Source organism: Sus scrofa, chromosome 9 (assembly GCF_054392235.1).
Source record: "Sus scrofa isolate SSC_HxYL_T2T_F1_AM1 chromosome 9, Sscrofa_HxYL_maternal_Yorkshire_Landrace_v2.0, whole genome shotgun sequence".
Taxonomy (NCBI): Eukaryota; Metazoa; Chordata; class Mammalia; order Artiodactyla; family Suidae; genus Sus; species Sus scrofa.
In genome coordinates, this window is record NC_139391.1 from 131,945,514 (window position 1) to 131,967,349 (window position 21,836).

Sequence of the window (21,836 nt, forward strand, 5' to 3'; positions counted from 1 at the left end):
AGGTTGCAGATGCGGCTCGGAACCTGCGTTGCTGTGGCTCTGGCGTAGGCCAGCAGCTACAGCTCCTATTAGCTCCTAGCCTGGGAACCTCCCTATGCCATGGGAGCGGTCCTAGAAAAGGAAAAAAAAAAAAAGCTAAAATCATATAATCGAATGTGGTGTTTTCAGATTATTTATATACAAGTTATTCTTTCAGTGTGGTATTATTTAATGTTTATGTGACTAGACATGTTATCAAACAGAAAACTAATGGTCCAACTGCATTTATTGATTGAATTGATTTAAAATTTTGCATAATTTTTTTATTGTGGTCTTACATCATTTAAAAGTCAAATGGTAGAAACATAGTCAAAAGTCTCCTGGTCTGAGCTAAGCCATCTACTTATCCTCCCTATAGGCAAGGAGAGTTGTTCAGTGTGTGTGTCTAGAATATGTATTTTCCCAGATACGTTTTATGCAAATATAAAGACATAGGAATAGATATTAATCCTCTTTTTTTTTCATTTATAAAAGGGTACACATAGCTTAGGCCATTATATCCATTACTCTGCCCCTTGTCTATTTCATTAAACACTCTATCTTGGGGATTGTTCAGTATTTGTAACTTTCATTTATGCCTCCCTAGCATCCCACCGTATGGTTATACTGTGATTTACTTCGCCTTCTATGAATGATGAACATTTAGTTTGTTACCATTTATTTACTACTTTAAGTCATGCTTCAATGAGAATCAGTTATATGTGCCATTTTGCATGAGTCAAAGGGTACATGCCTTTTCAGAGTTGATGGATCTTGGCTTCCACAAATACTGGGCGGTATATACTCTCATCCGTAAAGTGCTGGGTCCCACATGACTTACAATGCTATGCTAGCAGTTTGCATTTTGAGTGGTATATGGAATAAGTAGGTTCTCCTAGAAATTTTCCTTGATTCCAAATGGCCAAGGTGCGTCATTTCATAATAAAGTCTGTGCTTAAATATGACCAGCCTTTCTAGCTATCGAATATCTCACGGTTTACTTTCTAAAGTCCTTTGCAAAGAAACTTTATGTATATTTATATTTATTTAAAATGATAGAACTGCAACCCCTATCTTTTTGCAGTTCCTCCAGTAATTAAAGATCAAGAGCAAGTAACAAATGTGTCTGTGTTGGTCAACCAGCTGACCAGTCTCGTTTGTGAAGCTGAAGGTGCTCCATCTCCCATCATTATGTGGTATAAGGATGATATCCAGGTAAATGGAGACATTCCTTCCCTGTGCCTCTGAAGTAAATCATTCAAACGTGACTTCCTTATTAGTAGTAATGTAAACATTTTACTTCACATTTTAATTGTGCGTTTTTATTAGGATTGGAAATAACACTGACCCTTTTGGCCCTAAAAGGTGACTGAAAGCAACACTATTCAGATTGTGAACAATGGGAAGATACTTAAGCTCTTCAAAGCCACTCCAGAGGATGCAGGAAGATATTCCTGCAAAGCAATTAATATTGCAGGCACTTCTCAAAAGTATTTTAACATCAGTGTGCTAGGTAAGGGTTTGTTCTTTTTAAAAACTACAGTTCAGATGCATTCGTTTATGTAAGATAGCACTGATTATATTGAAAAGTAAAGAGATGAAAAATAAATTGGTAGAAGAAATAGTGTTCATTTTATTCTCTGATTTTTGTCTTTAATATTGGTTAATCAGAACCATATGATATAGAAAGTTTGTAAATATCAGTTATTTATTACATAGCAATGTTTATGAGTATGTGGTACTATCTTATACATGAAATAGTAAATTACGATTCTTTTCAGTTTCTCCAGTGAGGTGGACAGGAAATATTCTGGGCACTAACAGTATAGGATAATGCAGAGTAAGGTTGATTCGTGCTGCTGTCATCTCCTGAAACTTCTAGGTTGTACTTGAGCTAAGAGAGACTTGCAAAGTCACTTTCCCCTGCATCCTAATTAATTCCTATAACTACATTACCTCAGCCTTGATTCTAATTAAGGGAGGAGAATTCTGAGAATGGGTAGCAGCAGTAAATAAATTGGGATTTAAAATAATTAAGTGTTTTCATGCTTATCATAAATTAAACTTATTGTAAATTTCATTGGTGAAAGTATATTGGCTGATGGAAATTTACTTTGCAATAAAATGACTCCCTTTTCAAGATTTTGCTCATCAAAACAGGCAAATGATTTTTAAGTCTAGAGAGGAAGTGAGGTCTGGAAATGCTGGTGCATTAAAATTACCATTCATAAACTGATATAACATAAAAATAATCCCTCTCATAAGTCTTCTCAAAGCCTGAAATACTTTGCATTTCCTCTATTGAAATTGCCGTTATTATATTTAAGTATGGGCTATAAAAACAAAGTAAGTAATCTTTTCTGTCCTTAGTCTTATTGATGTTATGTCTCTTGGCACTCATTTACTCTCAAGACTTTGAATTCCATCTGTGTTTTGATGACTCCCACATTTTGAGGTCCAGCTCAGACTTCTTCTCTGAGCTCTCAGGATACATATCTAATCTCCACACTACCCCTGCTTGAATATCTTAGTGGCATAGAGAATAGAAAGTTCTTGATAAGTGTCTTTTCTGGTCGCCTTTAGTGACCCCACCATCAGAGTGACCAGCTCCTCCATCCGTCCACTTGCTTGGCACAGCCTGGCACTCATTATTCCTACCTCCCTCTCCCTGACTCCATAAATCTGCCTACATCCTGTTAAGTCTGCTTCCTAATTCCATGTGAATTATCTGCTCCTTTGTATTTCCACTGTGAAAATATCATTTAGAACTGAATAGTGTCATAGCCTCCAAACTGCTCCCTTTCATCCATCCTTTGCCACTGAAATCCCATCTTTATTCAGAAGCTCATGTGGTCTTAAAATAAATTTCATCACACCCCTCCCCTGTTGAAACCCTTTAGCGGCTGTTCGCTGCTCTAAAGATGAAAATTAAGCACCTTACCATGATGTCAAGGGAGAAGATTCGGTCAGGGAAGTTTATGGGACCTCTTTAATAGGCTTGATAATTCTGAGAATAAAAACTAGCATAGTCTTTTCACATTATATCTCATATACGGTTTTAGCATAGGAACCTTTTAAGAGACAAGGCTAATATATTTCAAGCAGCACTGAGGTGCAGTATGTAGAATTTGAACATTATAAGATCGACATTGACTGTGTCATTCATTCTCTAGAATGTGTCATGTTAGTAAATACATATATGAGCGTCACTGCTCATTATATTCTAAACTCTTTTAGCACACTGATTTATTTTATTTACTTTTTATTACTAGTATTATTTTTTATTAGTTATTTCTCCAATACAATTTTTTTTCTACTGTACAGCATGGTAACCCAGCTATACATACATGTACACATTCTGTTTTCTCCCATGACCATGCTCCATCATAAGTGACTAAACATAGTTCCCAGTGCTACACAGCAGGATCTCATTGCCAGTCCATTCCAAAAGCAAGAGTTTGTATCTATTAACCCCAAACTCCCCACCCAACCCACTTCCTTCCCCTTAATACTCTTCAAAATATGTTCTTTTCTTTTTTGTTGTTTTGTTTTGTTTTTGTTTTTGTTTTTTGTTTTTTTATTTTCCCACTGTACAGCAAGGGGGTCAGGTTATCCTTACATGTATACATTACAGTTACATTTTTTCCCCCACCCTTTCTTCTGTTGCAACATGAGTATCTAGACAAAGTTCTCAATGCTATTCAGCAGGATCTCCTTGTAAATCTATTCTAAGTTGTGTCTGATAAGCCCAAGCTCCTGATCCCTCCCACTACCTCCCCCTCCCATCAGGCAGCCACAAGTCTCTTCTCCAAGTCCATGATTTTCTTTTCTAAGGAGATGTTCATTTGTGCTGGATATTAGATTCCAGTTATAAGTGATATCATATGGTATTTGTCTTTGTCTTTCTGGCTCATTTCACTCAGTATGAGATTCTCTAGCTCCATCCATGTTGCTGCAAATGGCATTATGTCATTCTTTTTTATGGCTGAGTAGTATTCCATTGTGTATATATACCACATCTTCAACCAACAAGGGCTTAATCTCTAGAATATATAAACAACTTATACAACCCAAAATATGTTCTTTATGGCTATAATTCTTCCAGGTAGTTGTCCTACTTTCAGATCTCTCATGAATATATTCCTATATTTAAATTTGACATTTGGGTCCACAGATATGATATGAAAAGGGATTATTGTATGATATTTTATTTTAACGATAAGAGCTTGTCGAAATATTGGAGAAATCATTATCTGCTGTCCCTGTCCTCACTCTTTTTGCTGAGTCATAGATTTTCATGATAAAATGTCTTTGTTCAAGTCCCACCCACCATAATAGGTGCCGGCTCCCCAAGTGAAGTCTCAGCTGTCCTCAATCAGGACATTGCCCTTGAATGCCAGGTCAAAGGCACTCCCTTTCCTGTTATTCACTGGTTCAAAGACGGCAAGTGAGTACCTTTTTAGTATTTGTTGCAAGGAACCAGTGGTTTGGAAATAGATGTGGATTTTCTCCATCTTAATTATCTTACCACACAGTGTTACTAAATAAACATGAAGGAAAAGCAATATTGTTCAGAAATGGTCTCAAGTTTTTGAATTTATGAATTATAAGACGATAAATGCTGAGAATTTATTTATTTATTTTTCATTTTCTTTGCTTTTTTAGGGCCACACTTACCGCACATGGAAGTTCCCAGGCTAGGGGTGAACTCTGATCTGCAGCTGCCAGCCTACACCACAGCCACAGCAAAGGCAGATCTGAGCTGCCTCTGTAACCTTCACCTCAGTTCACAGCAGTGCTGGTTCCTGAACTTACCGAGTGAGGCCAGGGATCAAACCTGCGTCCTCGTGGATACTAATCAGGTTCGTTACTGCTGAGCCACAACGGGAACTCCCTATGCTGAGAATTTATTTTAGAGACATAGAGGAACTCACGTTATTTTTTTTCACATTCGTTATTTATTAAGTATACACCAAAAGGTATAAAACAAGAAAAATGTAAGATCCAAATACAAGAGATAATTTTATCTCTCTTTTGGGGCAGCTTTTATATATTTATTCATTTTTATTAAAGTATACTTGATTTACAGTGTTGTACCAATTTCCAGGTAATTTTCTCTTCCATGTATGGAACTGTTTGAATTATTAAAAAAGAAAAATTGCTTATGACAGCAATATGAATACTTAATTTAAGCTAGTTTAATATATGGGCAAAAATGAACAACCAAGAAGGGCAGTTAACTGTTTCCCAGACTTCATGTTCAAGGGCTGCTGAGGTTTGCCCACCCTGAGATGGCTGCAATGATTTGTACTATTCATGAGAACTTATTTATCACTGTATGGTTACAGTTTGTGATTAGTGTAATTTCTGAGCGCAGATGTCTAAGGCCTAAGTAGCAAAGAGCAAACATTTGCAGTGTATAAAATAAATAATTGTATAAGAACTTTTTACACAACAATAATAAAAACAACATAGAAAAATGTGTGGAGGGTGTTAATAGACAATTAAAAAGTTATGTGTTTAAGCAGTCAATGTGCTAAACGATGCTTACCTTCAATAATTTGGAGAAGGTAAGCAAAAATAGGGTAATTTTGTTTTTCATAGATAAGTTTGGCAAAAAACAAATGTAGACGTTTGAAAAAGAGCAAGTGTTGGCTTCGAGTGTGGGAAATCAGGATATAGCACTCGGATGGGATACTGTAAATTACTACTCTGAAAGGCAGCTTGTTGATAGCTATTAAAATTTAAATGCTCATGTGCTGTAATGGAGCAATTACACTTCCTGTGTCTCGGAGACGGAGGCCAGTCCTCTGTTCCGTGGAAAGGCTTACAGGATAATAGTCCCTGAAGTACTACGATGGCAGGAAAGAGAAAACGGCTTAAAGCATGACATTGAGAGAATGGGTAGATGTTATCTGGCATCACTGTATTATGGAACGTTGGGGCAGCAATTGAAAAGAGTAAGATCAGGCTATAGGTAGCACAACAATCTCCATAGCTCTTGTCAAGTAAGAAGAAAAGTAGAACAATAATACAATACCACTTATAGTTATACTGTAAGTGGTATTGTATTATTATTCTACAGCTTTAGAATGTTTAGAAAAACACGTGAAAGAACACAGACCAAACTGATAGTGCTAAGAACTCTAGAGAAGAAAACTGACGTCAGGGGTAATAAACCAAGGAGACCTTTTCTTATTATAATGCTTTTTTGTTTCCATTTTCTTATTACTTATATAATTAACAATTAATGAAAGTTTTAAAGTTACTTAATTTGTGTGTGTGTGTGTCTTTTTAGGGCCACACCTGCGGCATATGGAAGTTCTCAGGCTAGGGGTCCAATCAGAGCTGCAGCTGCCAGCCTACACCACAGCCACAGCAATGCCAGATCTGAGCCTCATCTGTGACCTATACCACAGCTCCTGGCAACGCTGGATCCTTAACCCACTGAGCAAGGCCACGGATAGAACCTGCATCCTCCTGGATCCTAGTTGGGTTTGTTAACCCTGAGCCATGAAGGGAACTCCCAAGTTACTTAAGTTTGAGTAGCATTATCAAGTACTGCACGTCTTTAAACAGTTAAAATGCATTAAAGTAAGGTACTTTATTGTCTTAGCTTTAGAGAACTTAAAACAAAATGTCATACCAAGAAATAATAAAGGATGCTACCACAGAAGATTAAATGTGTTTCTATTTAATCTTACAGTCTGACTACTGGCTTATTGATATAGCAGTGCATCCAGTTAATGATCATGTAATTATGTGTCTGTGGATTTATAAAAACTAGCTATGGGTCTTCTTGAAAGATCAGTGAATTTTAAAGACATGACTCTTAGGATCTCACAGACTTTAATAACCCTGAATTTAAGTATTAAATAAGTCTGCTGCCAAACATAAAGTGAGGATTTCATAGTAGTTAATAAATGACTCTGTATAGTAGAAAAGAATTCCTTGACAAATGACTAGGAGCTGCTTTTGGCATAAATATCTTTCAGTATTTATGATTATAAAAGCATTCATACTTATCACAATATCTACTTTTATGAAAACTTGGTACAATCATTGTCTTAAGTCATAACCATTCATTCAATTGTGACTACTTTTCCAGGTATTATAATATTGGTTTATAAATAATATTGCTTGGCTTGAAGCTCCTATACTCTTAGTTTTTCTCTTCTGAATGAAGGTAGGAATTTTGGCTATGTAAAAACCAAAAAAAGGGGGGGGGCAGGGGAGTAGATGAATGAATGAAATAAAATTTTCTATTAATATTATTCAACCATTTATGTTTGGGAGTTCCTATTGTGGCTCAGTGGTTAATGAACCCAACTAGTATCCATGAGGATGTGGGTTTGATCCTTGGCCTCGCTCAGTGGGTTAAGGATCTAGCGTTGCCGTGAGCTCTTCTGTAGGTCACAGGCAAGGCTCAGATCTTGCATTGCTGTGGCTGTGGTGTAGGCTGGTGCCTATAGCTCCAATTAGACCCCTAGCCTGGGAACCTCCATAAGCCTCGGGTGTGGCCCTAAAGAGCAAAAGACAAAAAATAAATAAATATATAATTTTAAAGGGAAATTTTTCATCTCAAATTGATAATTACCTAACTTTCATTAGTAATTTAATAGTTTCACTCTTCTGAACCAGGGTACTTGATCATATCATGCTTTTTTATTAGATTCATACTAAAAAGTTCAACTTTGATTCATACTTGTATGTGAATGATTTTGCTGTGACTGCTAAGAGAGAAAACATTTAGAAAAATAAAAACGGACCCATGGAATAAAATTTTATTTTTTCTAGGCCTTTATTTTTGGGAGACCCTACTATCGAACTTCTAGACAATGGACAAGTTTTACATTTAAGGAATGTGCGAAGAAGTGACAAGGGGCGCTACCAGTGTGCTGTGTCTAATGCAGCTGGCAAACAAGCCAAGGATGTAAAACTGACTGTCTACAGTGAGTATGACTTTCTTATGCTTTTTATTGTTATCACTTCTCGCTATATATTGAAAATCAGGGTTTACCCTAATGTTAAACTACTCTTTGATGCAACATTCTTATGCTTTTTATTGTTCTTATCAGTTCTCATTATAAATTGAAAATCGGGTTTTACTCTAATGTTAAACTACTCTTTTATTTGGGGTGCAGTTTACTTTGGAAGAAAGAGCCTATCTTCATGTGTTTTAGGCGAGAACATTGCATCCACTTTTAGTGCATTTTGTCACTGTGTGGATTTCTTCAAGGGTCTAGTGATGTCATATGCTCTCTCTTAAGAGGTCACATATTCCCTGACTTGTTTGTGTATGTGTAAATCAAATGTCTATATCTTTAAAGGGTTTTAAAAAAAAAGAAAGAAAGAAAAATTCTAAAAAGAGTAGAGATGCATGAAATAGAATGAAGCTGATGATTTGCAAACAACTCAGTCTATTTTCATTGCATCTTGACCTTTTTTCAAACCATGTGATAATATTTGAAAGTTTCAGGTTGTGCTGCTATTTTCTCTCAGTTAAGTTCCCAGTGGAGATAGTAGCCCTCATTTCACTAAAATGCTCAATATCCCCCGAGGAAGATGACCTCCAAAGTCATTTTATTTTTTATGCAAAGAGCCATAGAAAAGCACACCAACATCATGTTGCCAACACAGAGACTCACACAGGAGAAAGAAAGAGAACTCGTTAGGCCAGTCATGCTAGTGGCTCTATTACTGCACTGTCTTTTGCCTTTCTATAGCATGTGACACTCAAAAAGTTTAGGGACCTCAGGAATATCACTTCTCCACAGGATCTTCCCAATGCACAGCAGTCACTTAATCACTCTCGATTACATTGTCCTAGTTATACGTAATATAGTACAAATCACTGTCTGATCAATTATTGCTTAATGGTGCATGTATTTACTTAGTTGCTGTTTCTCTTCAAGAAAGCTAAACTTCTTAAGAGCAAAGACTTGTTTTGCATATTTTCTACTTTCATGTCTAATATACAGCAGCTCTTGAGAAATAGTCTCTAAATGCATGAATTGTCTGGTGAGAAACTGTTCGGTATGGTAGCCACCAGCCGCATGAGACTGTTGAGCCTTGGAAATGTGGCTAGATCAAATTGAGACAAGCTCTAAGTATAAAATACGCATCAGATATCCAAGACTTCATAGCAAAATATAATGTGAGATAGCTAAGTGATAATTTTACATCTGAAATGACATTTTAGATATGTTAGACTAAGTGGAATGTATTTTAATATTTTTTAATACAGCTACTAGAAAATTTTAAATTATATATGTTATCTGCATTATATTCTTAGTAGACAGTGATGGTCTGGTCATCAATAAAAACTTGGGCTTCCGAGGTAAGCAGACTTGGGTTCAGACCCAGCTTCTGCTTATCACTAGCTTTGTAGCTTTGGACAAATTGCCTAGCCTTTCTGAACTTCAGTTCCCTCAGCTATAAAGCAGGGATAATGATAGCCCCTACTTAATAATAAAGTTGTGAGTATCAAATGCTGGATACTTTATGTGATTGCCCAGCTTATAATTTAGTTTAATAAGTATTATTCATTTATCATTATCTACTTAGTAATTTCAGTCTTACAACTTGAAATGTGTGTGGAATCCAGCTCAATTTCTATATAACTTCACTGAATTGCAAATGTCCCTTTTTTGTTTGTTTTTTGTCTTTTTTCAGGGCCGTACCCTCGGCATATGGAGGTTCCCAGGCTAGGGGTCAAATCGAAGCTATAGCTGCCAGCCCACACCACAGCCACAGCAACGTCAGATCTGAGCTGCGACTGCGATCTACACCACAACTCATGGCAACGCCGGATCCTTAACCCACTGAGCAAGGCCAGGGATCGAACCCGCAACCTCATGGTTCCTAGTCGGATTCGTTTCCACTGCACCACGACAGGAACTCCAAATCTCCCATTTTTAATGTCAGCTGTCTTCAATAAATTCAAATAGCTTTCTTGAATCAAAGAAATTTTATTTAGTGCAAACTTTTAAATCATTTCTGTCTATAAATAGAAGCCTGTGGAAGAAATCAGTCATGAATAGACATGTTCTCCAAAAAAGAGTAATGTTACTGAAGGATTAGCTATGCAGGCATCCAAGTTAAACAAAAGTGTTATTGCTATCATTGGCCTCCCACCAGAACCAGCCTTTTACACAATAGGTGCAATATTTCCCCTAAGCTTTTGAGTCGTCTTCTCTAAGTTGTATTGTTGCCAAAGTCTGTAATGAATACATTTTAGTGATTCAGTAAGACTCCTGTTTCCATAGGACTTGGGTTCTTTCAGTGGGATCCTCTTGTTCATTTCGTATGATGCCCTCAGGCACCCAGGAGAGAGGGCTCTGTAATGATTAAACCATCTGAGAATGTCTGAGATGAAAGGCATCGTAACATTGTGAAGTTTTAAGTAGTATAATTCAGGAAATACTGCCATTTCCTCTCTAGCAAGCTTGTCTGTACCTCTGAGTGGGTTATCTTAAGCCTATTTTATTTCACTTGTGAAAATGCTTTTATTCCTAAGAATAAATGAAACAGATGCCATCTTTGAGCTAACTGAGGAATATTTATATAGATTTTCAGGTTGAGAACATGGTCCACGCTCAGTTGATTCACTCATTTTCTTTATTTACATACTAACATGAGGATGAAGCAGGTGGGTTGCTGCACCTGAGACGCAAAAATGCACATTTTCTCTGAATAAGGAAAGAAATGGAGACAAAATATGAGTGAAAAATAAAAGAGCTGGAGGAAAAATGGGTTAGGGGGGATGAATGTGAAAAGAAAAGAAATAAAGGAGCTCTGAATAGCCTATGAGCAGACTGTGTAAATTCACAGGTAATAGTTCCGAGGCAAAGATTTTTAACCCGAGGTCCATGGATAAATGTCAGAGCGCCTCTCAAAAGGTGTCGAAGTCTTTGAATTTACATCCATGGTACATTTTAACGTTCAGGGAGTTCATAACATTTTTCTGTGACACCTTTCCTCAAAAAAAAGTCAGGTCTTGGAAAAGCATATATGAGTCAAGTTGAAACATGAAGCGAAATTTATTTATCTGGCAAATTTTAACATAGATGGTATGTTGTTCTGCTTTCAATGGGAAGTGTTCTTTGAGTAATGTTTCTCAATTTCATAAATACAAACTTTTTAAATCGACCCTTTTCCATACAAATGACATTCCCTTGAAAAACATTCACGGAGGGTAAGGGATTGTTTGAACTTATTCAGAAAAGCTGCCTTTTTGAAAAATTGACCATTGATGCTGCTCTCTGTGTTCTTAACTCTTTAAGCAATTCTTTCTGTGAAAAGGCTGATCATCTTAAACAAATTCATTTAGACACAGTTCTATGGCGAGTGCAGTTATCCCTGATTTAATTAAATCACTGTTGATGAGGCTTTCCTTGCTTGGCTACCAAATGATCCACTCAGAAACTTACCTTGATTGTAGCATCATTTAACTTTTTATCTTTGTGAAGAAGTTCTGCTCCATGAAACATTCCATTTGAAATTATCTAATTTTTCTTTTTCTTTGAGTGGGCTGCATTGTGATGAAGGCTTACTCTAGTGCTGTCTAAGAGAATACACTGTATTCTTCCAAAACAGCCATAAGGTTACTTAAAAATAAATTTAGTGCTTTGCCATTTAGCTTGAGAACCAAATAATCTACACTTGTAAAATGTTACATTTTAAAGCCCACTTTTCTCTTTGTGTTTTGACATAAGGTGTATGCACTGGTAATCAAAGTAAAATAAAATATCACAGTCTGGTAATATTTATGGCACTTGAAGTGCTGCTGGGTTATTTTGTCACTGAAATTTATGGTGAGCTGAGCAACAATGAGAAGCAATGAGAACACAACATTGGGTATTTGTCGCAACAAATTAACTCTGCCATTGTAGAGTGAAAGAAGCCATAGATGACTTTTCAACAAACTGTATTCCAATAAAACCTAATAAATGCTGAATTTGAAATTCATATAATTTTTACATATCACAAAATGTTATTGTTATATTGATTTAACAGTTTCTAGTTGTTTAAAAATTCAAAAAACTACGTGTGGTTCAGAATTTCCACGCCTAACCTGTGGGCCATAACTGGTTGCCCAGATCTATATAATAAGCCACCTTTAGAAAAGTTATTACAACATCAAATTCACCTCACCATACAGCCTTACTTCGGAGACATTGCAGGTTCTATTCCGGCCCACCACAATAAATACTACAATAAAGTGAGTCACAATTTTTTGGTTTCCCAGTACATATGAAAGTTATGCTTACACTATATTCTAGTCTATTAAGTGTGTAAAAGCATTCCATCTTTAAAAAATGTGCATACCTTAATTTAAAAATACTTTATTGCATAGTTCCTTGGTGGCTCAGTGGATTAAGGATCCAGCATTGCCACTGCTGTGGTGAGGTTCATTCCCTGGCCCAAGAACTTCTGCATGGCTGTGGCATGGCTAGAAAATACTTTATAGCTAAAAAGTAGTAACCATTATCTAAGCCTTCAGCAAGTCATAGTACTAACATTAAAATCACTGATAATAGATCTCCACAACAAATATTTAATAATAATGAAAAAGTTTGAAATATTGATAGAAGCACCAAAACGTGACACACAGACACAAAGTGAGTAAAAGCTGTTTGAAAAATAGTGCCAGGAGACTTACTCCAAGCAGGCTTGCCACAACCCTTCAGTTTGTGAAAAATGCATTACCTGTGAAGCACAATAAAGCAAACACAGTAAAATGAGGTATGCTTGTACAGTGGATCTCGCCTTCATTTATGTGTGTAGGCGTGCTTGTCACTGTGAACTAGTTCTAAGAACAGTCATCAGAAGATCAGAAGGAATTCCACTCTGCACCCAGATATTGTTTTCTATGTCTTTTTCCACTAAAAAGAACCAGAGATTCTAAAAGAAGTTTCATTAAGTTTAGGGCTAGTGCAGGGAGTATGTAAGTTGGGCCTGGAGTATGTCGTAGGACCAGAAAGGAAGAGAGTACTAAAACAATTAGATGATGCGAGTATGTCAAAGGGACAAAGGGCCCGCTAATGCCTTCCGATGGCCCAAACTGGAACAATTGGAGGAAAAAATAAGCAATGTAGGGTTGGATTATACCCAAAGTATAAAATAAGTTTCTGTGAGTCCATATTGATGTAAATCAATACATTGAAGAAGGGAGACAAATCCGCCAAACAGGGGAAGTGGAACAGAAGAGGGCTGTTCCCATCGCAAGGAAGTAGGTCCTCGTTCTCCACCTCGTACGTATTGGCTGGGAAGAGCGACTCTTCTCCAAAGCAAAGGCAAAGGAGGGCAACTTTACAATGGAGAAACCTAGCAGAGTCTACCTACCCCCGGTTATCCAGGTCAGCATCATCAGGGATGGGTCCTGCTGATAGTGTGTACCCTTGATTTGATTGATGAGAAGAGCACCCTACCTCCTGATCGTGCTTCCAAAACCCATACTCTTGAGTCCAAGCTTAAGATAGACATTCTATCCTAAAACAAAAGTTTATTTTAAAAACGAAGGCACTTGGGAATTCCCCTTATGCCTCAGTGGTAACGAACCTGACTCGCATCCTTGAGGACTCCGGTTCGATCCCTGGCCTTGCTCAATGGGTTAAGGATCCAGCATTGCTGCGATCTGTGGTGTAGCTGGCTGACTCAACTCGGATCCTGCATTGCTATGGCTGTGGTGTAGGATGGCAGCTGCAGCTCTGATTTGACCCCTAGCCTGGGAACTTCCATATGCCACACGTGTGGCTCTAAAAAGCAAAAAATAGAAAATAAAAATGAAGGTGCTCAAATTCAGGTACATGCCATTTGATTTCCTTTAAGTCATTGCAACGATAGCACAATCCTGGAATGATTGTGTTCTGAATATGTAACAGGGCTTGAGCCAGTGGGGTTGTTTTTCCGGAAGCATGGCCCTCATGTGTATGAGAGGCCAGGCATGTGGTTGCTGAATTATGGAAGATACACATGTAGCCAATTAGATGAGTAGAGTTGAGTGAATGAACTCTCAGCAGTTCCAAAAAAAAAAAAAGTAGGAAACAAAAGTTAAAGACTCCGCAGCTGTTACCAGTAGCTGGTTCTGAAAGCACTTAGGTCTTTTGTATTTTCTGGGGAAGGGGCACGTGGTTGTGGCTCATCTGACATTTTCACTCCCTTGGCTTGATGGCACACTTACTGTATTTAAGTGGGATTTATTTTGTTGTGCTCTGTTTGTTGAACATAATTTTCTTCGTTTCAGGAACGAACTTCAGTGAACCCCTGAAACTCATACTGACTTACTGACTTTCAGCTTTCACTGAAATCCAAAACCCAAAAGGAGGGTGATAAAAATTGTTTTGACAAGATAGGCAAAGAATTGTCAGTAGCCAAATCACAGACTTCCTAATTCTTGAATTCACGTGTACTTTCGTGCCTCAAATATCTCTAGCGTTTAAGATTTTGATGCAGCTGCTAAAGCTTAAAGATTTGTTTCTGTTCTGAAATCCTTTGTAGTTCCACCTAGCATTAAAGGAGGAAATGTCACCACAGAAATATCAGCATTGATCAACAGCATAATTAAACTGGAATGTGAAACACGGGGACTTCCGGTGCCTGCTATTACTTGGTATAAGGATGACCAGCCAGTCATATCCAGCTCACAAGCACTTTATATCGATAAAAGACAAATTCTTCATATTCCTCGAGCACAGGTTTCTGATTCAGCAACATATAAGTGTCAAGTCACCAATGTTGCTGGAACTGCTGAAAAATCATTCCATGTGGATGTCTATGGTAAGGAAAAAATGTTTTAATCATGGACTTTTCTGCTTATACTTTCTAACATGCCACCATGCAATCTGTTTACCACTAAATCCTTGATGGGTTGGGTTCTTTTCAATATGCATGGATAGGAATCAGAAGAATTTGTCCCATAGTTTGAAAATGTATTTTTATTTTATTTATTTATTTTTTCTTTTTAGGGCCATACCTGCGGCATATGGGGGTTCCCAGGCTAAGGGTCAAATTGGAGCTGTAGCCGCTGGCCTATGCCACAGCCACAGCAACGTGGGATCCAAGTCGTGTCTGTGACCCATACCACAGCTCATGGCAATACCAGATCTCTAACCCACTGATCGAGGCCAGGGATTGAACCTGCATCCTCACAGATACTAGTTACATTCGTTTCTGCTGAGCCATGATGGGAATGCCTGGAAATATATTTTTAAAAGCTAAGGTTAGCAAGATGTGGTCAACCGTTTGCCCAAGGCACTTGGAATCTAGGCCATTTGATTTTTATGGAGAAGGTAAAGTCATTGTTAGGACTAAGATCATTCTCTCCAATTTGTCCTTTGTAAGCCAGACGCAGCATAGAGTATACCGCAGTATTTGGAGTAGTTGCCCATCCAGTGAACCAAGAAATTCTTTTCTCAATAGCTTAGGGGGAAATGGACATATAGGAAGTTTCTTCTATTGTCAAACTACGAGAGAAAAAAATCCACTTTATTCCATTAGGATCATAAAGAATTGCCTGAAATGTTACTTTTTTCTTTCTAGTTCCTCCAATGATTGAAGGTGACATGGATCTGCCTATCAATAAACAAGTGGTCATGGCTCATTCACTGACACTGGAATGTAAAGCTGCTGGCAACCCTCCTCCAGTTCTCACTTGGTTAAAAGATGGTGTGCCCATGAAAGCCAGTGATAACATCCACATAGAAGCTGGCGGGAAGACCCTGGAAATCACCAGTGCCCTGGAAGTCGATAGGGGGCAGTATACATGTGTGGCTACCAGTGTGGCAGGAGAAAAGGAAATCAAATACGAAGTTGATGTCTTAGGTAAACGAGGGTGCCACCCCACCTGTATCCTCATGTTCATGGCAAAACCTGACTAGTTTATTGCATGCTTATGTGTAGAATAATAAAACAATCTTAGAGATTTAGTTTATCTGTTCAACACTGGGCTACACATCACCGAGTGTGGATTGTCACCAGCATCCCAAGATCTAACAACCCACATAAACCCTCCACTGATTCTGGGAGGCACCCTTTATAAGTATGTAGATGCCTTTTACGTCTTTGACAATGTCTGGTGGCAGAGTGGTCTCTTGTCCACTCTGCTAAACAATAGGAAACTTAGTCCGTGGGCCTTGGGAAGTCATTTTGCAACCTTGAGTTTCTGTTTCTTAATAAATTGAAGGCTTTCAATGCAGGCCCAGTTTTTAAGATCCTCTTTTCTTATTCTTTTGGAAATAAGCAACATAAAATATAATTCAGCTTTATGTTCAAATAGTATCAGTGGCACCATAGTGTTAGATGAACTGAGAAAAATCCACCATGTGTCAAAAGTATATTTATTCATCCCGGCAAATATGAATTGTAAAATGTGTTACAATACATTTCAAGTCCCCTTCATGTACCAAATTACCATGATGCTTATCAGCCTTCTAAAATGCAACTTGGCATTGCTTAAAGTGTTGCTGTTTTTTTCCTGTATACATTTTTCTGTATGTTACATCCCCGTTGTTTTCTAGTGCCACCAGCTATAGAAGGAGGAGATGAAACCTCTTACTTCATTGTGATGGTTAATAACTTACTGGAGCTTGATTGTCAAGTAGCAGGTTCTCCTCCACCAACTATCATGTAAGGGTTTTGGTATGTCTTCTAAATACATCCCACTTCTTTCTTTGACTGTTTTTTTAGCTACCTTGAAAGAGGTTCTGAGTCATTAAAAAATAATTGTATGCAATTATATTAATTATATCTCTCTTTTAAAGGACATACTCTATATATATGGCAACTTTTGCTTGATATTCATCAGGCCCATAACATCTGCTCAATTAGAGAAATTCATTATATGCTCTCAGTAATTACATTTTCACTTCATAGAAACAGACACGCCATATATGTCAGATCTTCTCTAGGCATTGAAATGTGTAATGAACAACTGAATTTAAAAAAGAAAAATTAACATCTGTACCCACAGTGGGTGGAAGGTCCAGGCCAGGGCTTGAATCTAAGCTGCAGCTGCAACCTATGCTGCTACTGCGGCAACACTGGATCCTTTAACCTACAATGCTGGGCAGGAAATCGAACCTGCACCTTAGCAGCAACCTGAGCCACCTCAGTCAGATTCCTAACCTACTGCACCATGGTGGGAACTCCTGAACAACTGAATTTAAAACAATGTACTGAACATATTAGGGAACTAGAAGAAGTTAACATATATATATGATGACCAATTCTATTTTCTCATTTCTTTATTCCCAAAGCATTTCTCAAATACTTTCATTTCCAAGGTGCTATGGGATATGCAAAGGAATGGATAGTCAACTAACTGTTGGAATAAAGTATGTTCACACATTGTAAAACTAAATGGAAAGTGATAACTCATAAGAAATTAAAAAACTCTAGTGCTATATAATCTTGGGGTTTTCTTTTGCAGATGTTTTAGGATTGTGTATGTTTTACTGGTTAATATTATTTAAGCATTTGAAGTGAGTGATATGTAGAGGCATCTGCCTCTTTCTGTAGCCCCACAGTAATAGAAGAATAAGGAGCTCTAAGCATAGTTGTTGGGTTCCAGCAATAGGCCAGCTTCTTTGTTAGGCCACATTTCCTTTTTCTCTTCCCCATTTAGTTTATTTTATAGAGTGAATAAATGGGAAATTAGGCAGGTGCGCAGGTGAGAATACATATGTATGTGAAAATGTATTATATATACATAAGATACATAAATATATAAATCAAAAAAATAAAAGAATCGAGTTCCTCCATGATAGATAGATAGATGGATGGATAGATAGATAAATTGACTGATTTGGGAACATAGATATTTAAAATATAATTAGGAACATTCTTACTTAAAATGTATCTCCAGACTTCATTTTGCCTTATTCCTATAGGTGGCTGAAGGATGGCCAGGTAATTGATGAAAGGGAGGGATTCAAGATTTTACTAAATGGACGCAAACTGATTATTGCCCAGGCTCAAGTGTCAGACACAGGCCTTTATCGGTGCGTGGCAACAAACCCTGCTGGAGACCACAAGAAAGAGTTTGAAGTGACTGTTCATGGTATGCTGAGGAAGGGATGGGAGCAATTCACTGAAAATTAATTTACACATTGTTTCAGTATTTACTTCAGGTCATAGCTCAGTAATCTGGATACATCTTGAATTGTGGAAACTAATGCGAATTAGATTGCAAATTCGAGTTTAAAGAGATTTTTAAGGCACTTGGCTAACACAGAAGACTTAGCCGAGACGTACCATGTGAATGAATTGGGACCGAATTCTCCACAGAATGCCAGGGTCTGTGGAATGCGACCAAAGAAGACAGAAGAGGCTGGCAGCAAATTCCAAATAAAGGGGGGTGGGGATCAGCATTCAAAGCTTCACCCAAAACAGGAGGGAGTGTGAATAAAGTCATTTCCAGAAATGGAGGCTGAGGGTCTGGAGCACATAAGTGCATTCATGGAACTGGCACAACAGGGTTAGAACCATCGGTTTAATGACGGATCCAACTCTCTGCCAGGGTATTATGTGTCCCATGGCTAGCAGACCTTGGGAAGGGAGGGACTGGAATGAGAAACTGGAGAGAGTTTGGAAGCCATAAGCAGAGATTTCTATGAAGATCAACTTCATTTTTGCCAGGCAGACTGGTTTTTTTCCTGCTTTTTCAGTCTTGTGATGGAATACAGCTAACCCTCTTTTTCGGTGTGAATTCCAATGCCTAAGTGAGGGAATCTGGCAGACCCAGCTTACATCAAGTGACCATCCTGGATTTAATCAGCCTTGCTTGGGGCAGAGTAAAGTGATATAAATATGAGCGCTAGAGACCCACCCTGGTTTAATGAGCTAGTTCTAGAAAGACGGAGGATCACAATAAATTGGGAAAACACACCACAAGGTTGCCAGCCATCTGTGGATGTGGACTGCAGCTGCTATACATTTCACTTATTCTTTAGAGAATTAGCGATCCTTAGTTAAGAACTAAGTTATACCTAAAATTGCTAAAAATTGTAAACGAATTACATGGGATGAAATTATTTTATTATGTGTCAAAACAGGCATTTGCCCTTTCCTAAATACAGACTTCAGTGCTTGAGCTCACTGATTATGGTTTTCTTTCATTCTCTCTCCCTCCTTCACTCACTGCCTTTTTTTCTCTTTTTCTTAAATTTAGTCCCTCCAACAATCAAATCCTCAGGCCTTTCTGAGAGAACTGTAGTGAAATATAAGCCCATCACCTTGCAGTGCATAGCCAATGGCATTCCAAATCCATCCATTACATGGTTAAAAGATGGCCAGCCGGTCAACACTGCCCAAGGAAATCTCAAAGTAAGTATGAATACTACTTTACCTAAGATGAGGAAGCTATATAGGGAGCTATCACATTCTCCTTTCTTAATTGTTGATCTTCCTGTTGGACAGATTTTTGCAGGAGGTTTACTAAAACAATATGTGTATTTCTTAGAGTCTTTTAGACTTTAACTTAATATTTTGATTTGAAAAATGGAATTAATTAGAGACGAATTAACCTTGACAGTGATATTGATTTTAACGTGGTAGTTGGTCTTATTTCAATTTACAACTATTTTAACAATTAAAGACTGGTGTCTCATAGATGAACCATTCATCAGTACTAATTCAGAGTATCTAAAAGTATGATTAGCATTGACTAGGATTAAGGCAAGTCTATATCTATATAAACCTAAGTGAAATATGTCTTGAAAGCATAGATTAGTTTATAAACTTCAAGATCAGAGACTCAGTTTCTATGAATAAGATCACTTCTGTATCTTTCATACTGAGTATAATCCCCGGCATATTTCTTGAATTAATAGATATGTAGTTTTAAACCCAAGTAATCTGAATGACACATGTAAAATAATTAATAGATTTAGCTGCTAAGATCAAGTTAATTGACTCATACGGGCTTGAACTTTGCTTGAGGTAAGTTTGAATAATGAGAGATGATCCAAGTTCTTTTCCCAGCAGAAGTGATAGATAGCTGTTCGTTTATTATTCCTATTCCAAATCCAGTGGAACTAGTCCCCTACCTCTGTGCTAACAAAAGATTCAATATGTAGCATTCTGACATAATACAGATAGACACCTGTTTACCTGGGAGACAGACATGTGTCATATAATCATACCAAAGTATAATTGCAGACTGTGAGGAGTAATTTTAAGAAACAGCATAGAGAGGTATTATAATGAGGAAAGCCTTTGAGTTGTGTGTCTGTTTGCAACCCCTGGAGCTTCTCAAGTGTAAGCTGAACCTGGTCCTCTATTCACAGAGAGCAGAGAAAGACCTAAGAAAGAGGCACAATACCCAGATGGGTAGGGGCACAGGTTTAATCAGCAAGGGAACCTACTTATGAGGCTTATGTTGGGCACCTGCAAGATAAGTAGATCTATGTTGGGCACCTGCAAGATAAATAGATCTCCACACCTGCCCACCAGAATCTTAAAAGTTTACTGCTTTCAGTCACATGTGTTGTCCAGATGGTCTCAACACCACACTTATCTCAAGGCTGTGACCTTGGGCAGCTTGACCTGGCACTGGGAAGACAAGCAGAACGCACATTCCAAGGATGGGGAGAGGGTGAGGGGCCTCCACGTGCCTGGGTCCAGCTCAGGGATCATCCACAAGGTAACATCCTCTCAATGACCTCCCCCAACAGCATGAGGGTGATTTATGGAGAAAGGCTGTGACCAGAATCTGAAGAATGTTTAGGAATTAAACGGGTGAGTTCATAGCAGAGAGCCGAGCAGACTCTTTCAGAGAAGGTGTGCATACAACTTAAAGTGAAGGGGAGCGTGGCAGGATCTGAAAACAACCAGTGGATTAGGGAACCTGGAGCAAGGGAGAGATGGTACCAAAGGAAACCACAAAATGGGGAGGAAGCATTTATGTAATGTTAATAATTTCATTTTCGCTTTAAAGCAATGGGAGATTTTTGAACAGTTTTAAGAGAAAAGTGCCGTGATCAGGCTTACATTTTTTAGTAGTTATCTAGGCTCCTTTGAAAAATGAATTGAAAGAATCAAGAATAGATATGTGGAAATCAGCTGGACTTATATGCACTTGTTTAGGGGAAAAAAGATAGAATTTGGACTCACGTGCTAGCCGTGGAGATGAGGATACATGGTTATATTTGAGAGTGATTTATTGGCTTTGAGAGTGATTTATTGGCTAAGTCATTACTGCTTAACTATATATTATTAATGAAAGATGATGGAGGGGGGAATGTCAAGGAAAACTAGTAGCAATCTATTTACACAAACGCATAGATAGTGACGCCATCCAGTGAGAAAGGAGACGTTAGAGGAGGACACATTGGAGGGAGAAGAAACTATGTTTTAAGTTTTATATTTTAGGAGGTTGAGTTGACCTTGAAGTAAACCAGTGAAGATGCAGCGTAGACCATTCAATATATGGTTCTGGAGCTCAAAGGATAGCTCTGGCTGAGGATTTAGACGCATAGATGATATTTGAAACCATGGACATGGATGAGTTAATCCCAGGGCAGGATAAAGAGTGAAAAGAAATTGGAGAGAAAACTGATCTAGTTTAGTCTTAAGAAATTACAGCATTTAAAGGCCATGTGCAAAAGTCCAGAAGTGAATTTAAATATAAGAACGTGCTGTTTAACGTGTTTAAGTACAGTATGGCTGGAGAATACATTAAGTGGGAGTTTTCATAGGGGTGTATGGAGGGGAGATCTTATGGGGTCAGAATGTGGGAAGCCTGGAGGGTCATGCTGAGTGTGGATTTCATTTTGGGCAAAGTGTGGAGCTATGAGTGAGCTTTGAAGGAGGGACTG

General features: G+C 38.0%; 1 protein-coding gene across 6 annotated transcripts in view; it reads left to right on the plus strand.

The window, feature by feature from the left end:
- HMCN1 (hemicentin 1) overlaps window positions 1–21,836 on the plus strand; it is a 491,961-nt gene that overhangs the window by 275,639 nt on the left and 194,486 nt on the right. For all 6 annotated transcript variants that reach the window (XR_014816519.1, XR_014816520.1, XM_021102640.2 and 3 more), the window contains exons 27-35: window positions 1,103–1,233; window positions 1,384–1,531; window positions 4,339–4,465; window positions 7,816–7,970; window positions 14,521–14,799; window positions 15,562–15,843; window positions 16,539–16,647; window positions 17,910–18,079; window positions 19,190–19,344. Coding sequence is in view for 4 of the 6 variants with exons in the window: in XM_021102640.2 (XP_020958299.2) it covers window positions 1,103–1,233; window positions 1,384–1,531; window positions 4,339–4,465; window positions 7,816–7,970; window positions 14,521–14,799; window positions 15,562–15,843; window positions 16,539–16,647; window positions 17,910–18,079; window positions 19,190–19,344 (1,556 nt within the window). In the remaining 2 variants the exon portion in view is untranslated. The remainder of the gene's footprint in view (window positions 1–1,102; window positions 1,234–1,383; window positions 1,532–4,338; window positions 4,466–7,815; window positions 7,971–14,520; window positions 14,800–15,561; window positions 15,844–16,538; window positions 16,648–17,909; window positions 18,080–19,189; window positions 19,345–21,836) is intronic.